At 35.8% G+C, this 11,962-nt stretch overlaps 1 protein-coding gene across 1 annotated transcript; it reads right to left on the bottom strand.

Annotated features, from left to right (window-relative positions):
* Window positions 1-293: 293 nt before the first annotated feature.
* On the bottom strand, window positions 294-11,773 carry LOC116012122. The gene is made up of 5 exons (XM_031251591.1): window positions 11,662-11,773; window positions 9,449-10,599; window positions 6,211-6,331; window positions 2,043-2,099; window positions 294-1,945 (listed from the first exon to the last, which is right to left on the bottom strand). Exons 2-5 carry the CDS (start codon window positions 10,474-10,476, stop codon window positions 488-490), a joined length of 2,664 nt encoding a protein of 887 aa, XP_031107451.1. The 5' UTR covers window positions 10,477-10,599; window positions 11,662-11,773; the 3' UTR covers window positions 294-487.
* Between the last annotated feature and the right edge of the window lie 189 nt (window positions 11,774-11,962).

The following is an 11,962-nucleotide window of genomic DNA, read 5'->3' as shown; positions in this document are numbered from 1 at the left end:
TAGAATTTGACCAATGAACTGATTGCGCGACTCACAATTTAGCTTTACAGTAGCACTAGGGCCAAGGTTTGTGGGCTTAGAATCAGTCCGGCATCACGACTAAAGACAGTAGTGTGAGCTGCTTTGGCATAAAAGTACTTATCAGAATGATGGCCATCATGGACAGGAAAAAGGTGACTAAGATTTGATCAATGAACTAATTGTGGGACTCACAATAGCTCTAGACCAAGGTTTGTGGGCTTAGAATCAGTCCGACAAAATTGGGTATAAGAAACAAGAAAATTTGCAACATCTTCTGCAATAAGTATATCAATCTTATGGTTTGAGGACTGTTTAAACTCAACTAGTTTTAAACTTAAACCATAGCCAATTAAAATTCAAACATTCTTTCACACTCATGAGACCTATATTCAACTTTCTCCTATGGGTATCTACAGGTTCAAACCATTTCCTGATTTTCCTTCCTATTTGATGTATAGTTTCTATATTATGGCCTCCAAACTCCACCTGCAGGCTGCAGAGGGCTCCTTCCTGCCAGTGGACCGGAGGGTGGCCGTAGAACAGGGTTGAAGGTAAATCCCGTCATATAACTCTGACGATCACGAGAGGGCACCGGGGGAGGCACATTCGAATTGAAAGGTGGACGCGGCAGCAGAGGGGGCACTGCTAAGGAAGAGAACATTGGAGGATTTGATGGTGGTGGCAATGGCCTTGGAGGATGGTGGTTGAAGGGCAAATTCTTGAAACCTGGGTTTGTTGTTGTAATATCGCTTCGTTTGGCAAATGATTGCTTCGTTAGATCTGGTGGAAGCCATTCAGGCATGTCGTCATCATCATCAAAGAAAATTTTCTTCCCTAAATCAGCAAAGGGAATCTTAGGGATGGCAATTTTAGGTGGTGGAATGGTGTGGCTCTGGTGGGCATGTCTTCCTTCCATTCGTCGGGAAAGAGGGAGTGGGGCGCCATGGACACTGGCTTCCCTATTTGGAGGCATGTCTATATTGGGGGTCGAATTCGAAGCTGTTGGCTTGGAGACCGGAACAGAATGTGCCAAATATCTGGTTAAGTTCCCAGACCCATCTTCAGTTCTAGTTCTGTTGAGCAAATGTGCATCAGAGGATTTCCCATCACAACTTTTAGAAACCCCACCAGCACTCCCAAAGTAAAACTCAGGAAGATCATCATCATTAAATGGCTTCTTCTGGGCCTTCTGGCTTGATGTGTTGGATGGTAAAGCAAGACTATATTTGGGAAGTTCCACATTTCCCCTAGCCAGTTCAGTGTAACAAGCTTGCCCCGGGGTTACCTGTGACTCCGACTTGGAAGGAACAGGTCCTCGTTTCTCTGCTAGCGAGAGCATTGGCAGGGAAATGGTTACCTGGGCCTTCTGGCTTGATGTGTTGGATGGCAAAGCAAGACTGTATTTGGGAAGTTCCACATTTCCACATTTCCCCGGGGTTACCTGTGACTCCGACTTGGAAGGAACAGGTCCTCGTTGCTCTGCTAGCGAGAGCATTGGCAGGGAAATGGCGTTAGAAGATGAACTGTCAACACCACCCGTATTTTGATTATCCTTGATGTCATTACTTTCAGCAACCAAGGAAGATTTAGCTGAGGCCAGTGCTTGTGCATCGCCAACCGATGATATGGAACTTTTTCCCACAGCTTGCACATCAATAGAATCAGGCAGAGATTTCTGTAACTGCTCGGACTGGGAACTATTTGTGTTGCTCTCAGACTTTTTAGCAACCGAATGATTTTTTCGCCACACTACACAACCAATAAATAGCTCACACGTGCTTTGAATCGCTGCCAACCCCTTAAAGAAACCATGTTTCGCAAGGATTGTGATAATTGTATCGGTCCGAGGACAGAGGTAAAGATCAGAGCCTTGTGAAAGGCGTGCAAGGCCAACTCTTTCGCCTTTTACATACCCTTTTGCAACCTGACACGGAACAGGGACTAATATGAGTATAAGTGCCTTGATAGAATATTAAATATCAGTGATTAAGAGTTATCCGGTTTTATTATTTAGAAATTACCTCTTTCATATGCTTGATGTCAGTCTCAGACCCCTTGTTGCAACTCACAGAAATTACCTGAAGGTTAATGAAAAGTATCAGTAACTTTATTCTATAACGTAAAGACATTTTTGGAACTCAATATATATGAAGCAATATACTTTTCAGAGCATAGAAATGATCAGATTACATTCCTGCTAATTTTAACAGTCATAAAGAATACAGTTCCAAAACATGGCATCAGAACATAGAATTAAACCATATCAGGAAATTTCAATTAAAATAAATTCAATATATGAAGGTGAAATGAATCAAGAAATTTCACATATTTGGTAATACCAGTGATTCAAAACATGCAGTTTTCAAAATTACAGCTTTCTGAAAACAGTTTATCAACGCCTGGTCACACAATAAAAAAACCCGAAAGAACTTTGATAGATTAACAAAAATGCAACTAATACTCACATCATTATTGAAAGCTAAGAAATCAGTCCTTTTTCACTCTATAGCAAGTATTAATTAGTTTCTTTTAACAGCTATTATGCCTGACCAGTAGCCAATGATGAAGAAGAATGTGCCAAGTGAGGGGACAGAAAAAAGAATTTACTGTGGAGCACCTCTAAATAACTCAATGTGTCATTTCAACTCAACCATTACTTCAAGGCACTCTTATTGTGTAAAATGTCATACAAAATTTGAACCCTTCTTCAAAGCATATAAAATTATTATCAATGAACCTAGGCCCTTAAAGCTAACACAGGATAGTGATAATGGAAGTTTTTAAATAAGCATATAAAATTATTATCAATGAACCTAGGCCCTTAAAGCTAACACAGCATGCTAATGGAAGTTTTTAAATTAGATTTAATCCTAGGTTTTAATGTATCTTCAAAATAAAACTGGATTCTTAACATTCCAAAATCCAGATTAAAAAGACAATGGGGGAGGAAGAAGTCTGAGTTGAAAACTTCTTGCATCACCATATGCTCTCAAGTAATTGCTAACATCATAGTGATCATACAGTTGATTCTTATACACAAATAGACTATCTGCAAGCATGTCACTCGTCAAGGCAAAAAAAAAAACTTATAACCATCAGGAGCACTAAATAGTTTACCTAACTGTTCAGCATTTGCTGCTAATTTATGTTACTTACAGAGTTACAGTTGGATAAACAGTGTAGTTTCTGGAGAGATTTTATTTTATTTATTTATTTATTTTCCCTCATTATAAAGCAGCAGATGGAAGGAATTGGAGAGAGGTGTTATGTCTATTTCGCAAGATAACAAAGCTATGGTTAATTATATATTTGCCATTTGGATAAGAACTGTTAATTGGTTTAGAATTATTAGGTGTGCTGTCCCTTTCTTATTAGCTAAAATTAAATCTGATTAAGTTTAACACTGTTGGACTCAAATACTCTATTTCTGGACATCATGAAATTAAAATCCTGCTGTTTCCAGCTTTTTAAGGCTAAATTACTTTCTTTAATCAAAAGAGCTGCCTCCATACACTGTTTGTGAACCTTCACACGTGGCATTGCAGATCTTTAAAGTTCATAATAGTGTCAGATGAATTATTGGCCATTACAAACTTTAGTGGAGCTTTGGAAGAAATTAATACTAGTATGTGATTTCATCTTAATTAGATTCAGTCTGATAATTGAATGGATCAATGTAAGATTGTTGTGTTATGTAATATATGACATTCATTTATTGGATGCTTAGTTCAGCCAAGGAACGTATTTTATTTTCTTGCAACCGGTTCATCTTCAGAAGAAACAAACATAATTGGTTGCAATCGGGACCATATTGTTTTAGATAGACCAAAAACACATTTAATATTAAGACAGAATTCAAGCACGACTGCGCGAGAATTTCTTTCTGACAATCTGACGAGGTACCATATTGAATTAGATGCTCCATCATGACTAAATTTTTAAGTTGTCAGGGAGCAGAGGCTTAACTTTTCATTATCCACGACAGACCGGAGGATGTTTATATAGATAACTTGAGAAAACTGGTGATGAAGTTGAAATTTTCAATTAAATGCCAACTGCCCATTTTTATCCATGGTACCATCATTCTGATAAGTAATTTTATAGTCATAGTTTACACATGGCCATTATCTGTTACTGCTTTCTCATCAGATATTGACAAATAATATACCTATAAAATGGATTTGTTTTAGTTACTCTTTAGTACTCTGTTCTTAATTTCTAATTCCTTAATTTGGTTATGCCTTTTTTCTCTTCCTGCCCCCAAGAAGGGAAAGCTTTGATTAGTTTGTAGTGAACATAATATTTCCATTACAACTTTCTGCTTCCTCACTTGGGAGGTATAAAAGCATTCTTAGCCAAATGAAAGCTGGAAAAGTTACCACAAACCTTTTTTGTGTCAGTCTTTGGTTGATCTAATAGTAAGTGTTTCCACAGCATCAATAATTTTGGTTTGATATCCAATTACTATATGTATTATGATTTGATAGTTGCATTCTAATTATTATGAGTATAAAACATTGATTTTATAGTCATTCATTTAAAAACTTCTTAATACATAAATGGAGGATTTAAATTTATAAAAGGGAGAATAGCATTTTTAGTCCCACTGTAATAACATAATAGCTATTTTAGCCGCTAGTTGTTTGAAATGTACACATTTGGTCCTCAATTATCACCCAAAGTTGGCAATTTAGTCCCTTACCAAATGGAATCTATTGACTCCAAACAACAATAGCAAAAACCCTAAATTATTATATGGTTTTCCTAATTGTTGTTTGAAGTTAATAGATTCCGTTAAGTAAGGGACTAAATTGACAACTTTGTTGATAAGAGACAGACCAAATATGTGCACATCAAACAATTAGAGGCTAACTATTAAGACATAATTGAGGTACTAAAAGTGTGCTATGCTCCGTTTACAGAATTGATTGATCTTAAATCTTTAGATTTTAGCTCTCCCCTCAAATCCAAATCCAACCAAACTTTCCCTCAACAACAAAGTACAGAAGAAACTTAAAACAAGCTAACAAAAAATCAACAAAATCTAACTCAAATTGTAGCAAAAACCACCAAGCCTAGGTTCAACTAGGAAAAGTAAAACTTCCAAATTTCAAGAATAATAATGCTGCTAAGCTTAATTAATTCAGAGCATTTAAGATAAGCTTAGAAATGTTCCTCACTAAAATGTGCACTGAAGTTTAACAAGATCACTTTTCAAGCAGAACTACTAGTGCTGTCTATTTAGCATTTGCTCATGTCAATTAAAAAGAAACATTTGCTTTAGTCATTTATATGATTAAAAATTTAATCTGTCAAAAAGATTTATACAGGTTCATAAATAAAGTAAGAAGCAAAATGTACTTTGAGATGCAAACACTAAATTTTCTAAACCACTCAGGATTTTAATGTTTATAGAAAAAACCACAGCTTACTTCTTGCATCTAATAACATTCTAATTATGTTAATTCTGTGTGTCCTATAACAGAAAATTTTTTTTTCATCGCTTCAACAGGAAATATTATTGAAATAAATTTTTTTTTGAAAACCTTATTGAAATAATTTGGAGAACTTGTATGATGTGAACAAAACTAGCATGTCCAACAATTAGATAAAGGAAACAAAAAGGATTATTTTGGAAATTTTACAAAGTTGATCCAATATTCTGATCTGATTTTTTATTCTTAAAAGCTAATGCCCAGAGATATCTCTTATCCAATCATAGCAATAATTCTTTACTATCCTTATAGCGAATCATCTCTTTTTCTCTTCTTGTTTGCTTTTATAAATGCTCTCAAGATCTTTCTTTTTTTTTTTAAATGATTATATATTGAACATCACAACAACAGCTCCCTGAATAAGTTAAATTAGATACTACATATTCAGGCCTCATTGAAAACTGCTACAAATTAGAAACTGAAAGAGAATATATACTACAAAAACAGAACTTTGTAAAACATTGTTCAACTATATTTTCCTAGATAAGGTCATTAGAGAAAATGTAAAAGAAAAGGCAATGCTAAATACTTGGCATAAACAATCTAAAAAACGAACCCATGAATTACTCGTTTTGCCTGTGTATGGACATTTATGGAGAAGGAACTACTAACAAAGTGATTTTTTGTCATGTTTATTTATTAAAAAATTAAATATTTGATTTGAAATAGTGGACAAGGGAAGATTTGGTCTTACCATTAATCCCCGATTGCGCGAGCGAGAAAGTTCCTCGATATATTTTTCAAAGGCGTCTAATCTTACTTTCCCTTTAACGTCTACAAGTTCATACCAGTTGACATCAAGCAACTTCTCACCACTACAGAAAATGCACCATTCATACGGTCAAGAAAATTCAACAAGAAAAGAATATACTAACACTAGGCTATATATTATTATCAGAAAAATGTTACAAGAAAGATTGCCATGATGGTTAGTTAATGCAATGAAGGCACTGTGGAAAACCAATGCACTTCACAAACATCATCTATAAGTATAAATATGCAAGATCAGGTTTAAGTGCTAAACACAGTCAAAATGGTGAAATTGAAAAGGTCTGATAGGTTGTCTGACTGTTTGTTTACATAATACAGATGAAAAAAAAAAAAAAAAAACACCTTATCATATTTGGTATCCACACAAGAGGAGAGAGAAAAAGACGGAGCAAAGAATTCCCAATTGGAAAGAAGAAAGTCTAAATAGATCATTGTTTTGAGTTTAATAATAGAAAAACTTCATGCAAAGTCTGTTGAAATATAGAAACCCTAGGGTGTAGCCCTAGGTTTAGGGAATTATATGGCCAAATATTCTCTCCTAAGAACATGTTAATGGTGTTTATTATTAAGAGAAACAAAGAAATCAAGGATTAATTAAAATTCCGTTGAAGGATTCTCCTCATGGACAGATAATGCTTTGAGAGAGATTTTAGCTCAAGTAAATTGTCATTGCCAAACCTTTAACCCTTCAATTTCAATATAGTATCAGAGCCCTAAATCTTAATCTTTCTCACAAATTTTTGGTAGAATCCTTGTTGCAAATAATTTGCAAGTGTCTACCCTTGTTTTGACCTTTTGGGTGGTTGCTTGAGAAGATCAACACTATTGCCGCACAAGAAACCTCATCACAACCTAACCTCAAAAAGTCTTGCCGCTTGAGTCCTCTCCACGTGCCACTACTTCAAGTCAGAACTTTAGTCGGGTTTTTGGCTAATTCTTTTCAATGGTCTAACCACCTCATTATTGGCACCATTGGATTCCTCTTATGTGATCTAGGTTAGCCTAATTTGGCTAACATTCTTTTTTTTTTAAACCCAATTTTGGAACGAGCTTTGCTTCTTGTTTAAGCCCAAGGAGTTATTTTAATTGTTCAACATTAGTTTAGTTCATTTTGGGCTAATTTTTTAGGCCCTATATGTGTTTGGATATTACAAAGGGAGGTTATGCAACCCATCATGTATTAGTTTTAAGGCCTTTTCTTCACCTCGAACCATAATGAAGAGATTAGTACCTTTGTTGGGGTTATTTCTTGTTTACTTTTATTCTTAGTTAGAATTTACTAGAGAAACCCTTAAAATTTATTAGACATTCAGGGTTGAAGTTACTTTGATCCTTACACATAGGTGCATGGTTATCAAGACGGACTTTCTAGGCGAGATGCCACCGACCGCCTAGTCGACTAGGCGACCGCCTAGGAGATGAGTATATATATAGAAAATATCTTGTCTTGGGCAGCCTTTTTGCATCCCTATTTACTCTAAGTTTCCTTGAGGAGATGAATAGTTTTTCCTAGAGTAGTGAGAAGTCTAATATATATATATATATATATATATATATATGTGTTGAAAATATCTTGTCTTGGGCAGCCTTTTGCAGCGCTATTTACTCTAAGTTGCCTTGACGAGAGTAATGGTAGTGAGAGTAGATCCTCATCTTCTTCTTTCCCGTGATGATTGGCCAGCCGGTGAGGAACTTTATACGAAAAAATGACCCGCCCCTTGTTTCAGTCAGAATGAGTCCCCGGGATCCCGGGACATTGGCTTCCGCCAACATGAACTATTAAGGATCGCATCCCGCGCATATTCTACATTATAGCCTGCAACTGATTCAGCTTAGTTTTTCCTAGAGCAGTGAGAAGTCTAGTATTTATTGTGCATCTTTCCAATGTTCTTTAGGCCTATATATATGGTGTATAATCTGGAGTATTCTAAGTAATGAATAAGGCAAACCCCTCTTCTCTACTTTGAAATAAAGAAGAGTGAAATCAGAAACAAAAAGAAAAAAGAAAGGTCAGGCGGTGGTGGAAGGGTGTAGCACGACACTTGAGCTCGCTGGGCGAGGCGACCTCATTAGGCGTCCGGTCTCCACCGACCGGACACCTAGGCGCCGTCTAGGAGACGCCTTGATAACCATGCATGGGTGTTCATTTGGCTTTGAAGGTCATTCAAAGTCTTGTTCTAGTTTGAAAGATATACTATTCAAGGGAAGGTTCATGCTAGACTAAGGATAGTAGTCTTTAACAAACCAATGAATTGGTAGAGACCACCCAATGAATTGGAGGTATGAAAATGTCACAGAGAAAAATAACCCCAGAGAAAATCAACAAATTAATAGAGCATTCATGATCCAATAAAGAAAAATAATAATAATTTTAATAATAATAATAATAATAATAACAACAACAACAGCAGCAACAGCACGTGAATCTATTGATTTCATTGCTACCCTGCTATGGATCACACTACCTAATCTTCATTGGATCCTTTGATTAGGTTCAGGTTCAGCAAGATGCTAAAATCTATCTCTTCTTTTGGAAGACCAAATCGTTTTTATTTTATTTATTTATTTATTTATTTATTTTGTAGTTCTCTTGACGATTTTTTTCTGAACGAGATTTCCATTGCCTTGTGGCAGAATGTGTTACTGCATAACATGCAAACTAAGGAAGCAATATAATTTTTCCATTTTGTTAGCATAAATGATAAGGATCCATTTCAGCTTTGCTGATGGTTGGTATTAAGGCTAAAGTGAATTCCTTTTAGGTGCAATGAATAAAATCTTGAAGGGTAAGTAAAAATAAGGTCAGAATTTATAAACTTTTAGAGCTAATTTGCCACAAATAAAAATGATCCAATACAGCTGCAGAAAATTGTTTATAGAAGTCTGCTTCAATCTAGATCACAAACCAGACAGGCAACATAAAATTAACTAAAGACAATTGAAATCATGAATTTTCCACAAAGCTTGCTTCATCAGACTCTTAACATTTGACAAAATCTTATCTGCATCAGCATATCAAAATTTACAGACATAACAATATGATGGGCAAACACACGATTAATTTGCAGGTTGCATGCAGACTACCTAGAATTATAAATATGAAAAGAAACATGGGCAATGCATACATATACCAAGAGAAAATTAGTAAATGAAAAATAAACCTTTTAAAGAAGGCAACTGCAGGCACAGCAATGGAAGAATTTAGCTGAAGAGATCCAACCCATATCTTTCCTGCAGCCACAGATGATTTATGTAATTTTGACATACTCTTTTCTTCAAATCTATGGGAGCCATGATTCAACTTCTGCTTTTCATGTTTGAAACTTTTATCAGAATTTTGGTCATATCTAGAAGCAAATTCCTCGACCAAGGAATTTTTTTTGTTCTCCTTATTGAACCCTTCTGAATCCCCCACATTGGACTGCCCTTCGGTCCGGATGTCCTTTTGCTCAGCACAGGATTTAGGAGCATTATTGCTCTCAATCTTCTGAAAAACCTGCCCTCTTTGTCCAAAAGGACAAGAAGTATCAAACTCATTGACTTCATCCATGTTTGCTCTTCTATCAGAGAGAATATTGGAGCGGTCAGGCTGAGAAGAACTCTGCTGAAATGTTCCCATGGCTCTCCGAGTTACAGACAAATCATCATTACAAAATGTAGCCAACAGTGTCTTTATTAGGGCAGTATTTTGTACTACAGGTTCGCTCTGAGACTTTTCTGTATAGGAAGTATAGGATGGAATTGACAATGATCCCTTAGATTCAGATTGTGCGCATACATTTCCCTTCTCAAGTATCCAACTTGGTAATTTAGGTGTCTCTCTAGTCTGCACTTCCAACTTTCGGAACTGCTCTTCATGTTTTAAAAGCTGCAGCTCATTACTTAGAGGCATGTCCTTTGAATATTCAATTTCATATCTTTGGGAATCAGAATTACCAGTCAATCTAGGTTTTGTAGTATCATTATGATGAAACTTATCAGCTGGAAATTGATATCGCATAGCATATGCATCACGCTTTCTTTGAATTGAAGCAAATTCATGAGTATTTCTTCTTATGTTTTTCAGGTGTGACTCCTCAGGCCATGAATATTCTGGTAGATCAGTTGTTGTGAATTTCCTTTTACCCAATATTGTTCCAGAAGCAATACTTGTATCACTTCCTGAAGGAGAGACTGTATTTTTATCCATATAAACTCCCTTATGTTATTCCGAGGCCCTTTTCAGTTTGGTAAGTTTACAACAAACTGTTTGTTACACAATTTCTTGAAAATGAAACCTCAGGCAGTGCTTAATTACTAAGAGGCGCAAGATCTGTAAGCAAAGATAGAAGGATCAAAACAATCTTAGCATGATATTATTAACCAAAACCACCCATAACTAGTATGCATTAAGCATAAGACATCAACGCTAACTAAATAAAAATATTTTCTTCTCAAAATGGTTTTCTGAAAGAAAATAAGTGCACACAATTTCCTCAAATATGGGCCTCTTGTGGGATTGAGAAAGGAAGAGAGACCAGTCAGCTTTGCAGTTCTCTAGAAAGTTCTCATACTTGCATTCTGAGCAAAGAATAATAAATATACAAGAAGATGGTTCTAAAGCCTTCACTTTTACATATCCAGCTTAAACTTCCTTAGCAAGGGTGTGAGAACTACAATTTCCACTATTGTTATTGATTGTACAGGTCCTGGAAAAATATCAGCTTTTTCATCAGTTTGTACATTTGATGCCAACAATGGCTTTTTTTTTGTTTTTTTTTTATTAACCTTTCAAGTGTAAGTTATGTTGTTCAATTTAAAATAATGTTAAATACTCAGCATATAATAATAACTTATACAAGTCTCTTGCTATTGGTATGTTGATCAAATTGAGGAAGAAATATATAGAAAACTTATCCAAATCATATTCTGTCTCCCAATTTCAGAAAAAAAAAAAAGTTGTGTCTGGTAAGGTGCTAGGAACAGAGGAACACAACCATTTTTCAAAGTTCAAGAATTCAAGCCCATTCTCCCCCTAGCCTTTGCACAAGCATAATCATATATATAAACAAAGTAAACAAAAACCCAAGTATTCCTCCGAGCACACTCCTGAGTTGAAATCATTGACTGTCATCATTACATCACCACGATCATCTAAGTCCCATTCACCGACAAATCAAACCAATTTTGTTTTTCAATCTAATAACGAAAAACAATCAAATAAATTCAACCCGAAAGGAAAAAAAGCAGAACCCTTTTCAATTTTTTAAAAAGACTACCAAGACGAAGAATGGCAAGTTGGCAACCAGAAAGGCAGAGACACAGATTTTACACAGGTATACACAAATGCATGCAGAGCATATATGTAGATTTTAGACACGGAAGAAGATTAAACCTCATTGGGGAGATTTGGGAGTCTAGGGCTTGTGATAAATTAGTTTCTTTTCTTTTTATCCTTTAGAAAAGCTTCCGCCGTCTGATCGCTGCGGCTCCCGGTGATTCGCTGACTGGGAGTATCAAACCGGAATGGAACTTAAGAGTGCCGACTGTGTACCTGTGGAGTGTAGAGTAATGTGCTACAAATTTTTACACACATGTGGGTTTAACTAGTGTCAGTCCTGGTCGATTCGTAACTTATTAAAAATTTCATGGGCCCGTTTTATATTAGGTCCAAATTTTTGTTAGACGACTCACAA

The sequence above is a fragment of the Ipomoea triloba genome, chromosome 3 (assembly GCF_003576645.1).
Source record: "Ipomoea triloba cultivar NCNSP0323 chromosome 3, ASM357664v1".
Classification (NCBI taxonomy): domain Eukaryota; kingdom Viridiplantae; phylum Streptophyta; class Magnoliopsida; order Solanales; family Convolvulaceae; genus Ipomoea; species Ipomoea triloba.
The sequence above is the reverse complement of the archived record's forward strand: the minus strand, read 5'-3'. Positions and strand labels throughout refer to the sequence as shown.

Coding starts and splice junctions, on each gene's coding strand:
- LOC116012122 (XM_031251591.1), bottom strand. CDS start 10,476: ATGGATAAAAATACAGTCTCTCCTTCAGGAAGTGATACAAGTATTGCT. Junction 6,332..9,448: donor GCAGTTGCCTTCTTTAAAAG/GTTTATTTTTCA, acceptor CATTTTCTGTAG/TGGTGAGAAGTTGCTTGATG. Junction 2,100..6,210: donor CGCGCAATCGGGGATTAATG/GTAAGACCAAAT, acceptor ATTAACCTTCAG/GTAATTTCTGTGAGTTGCAA.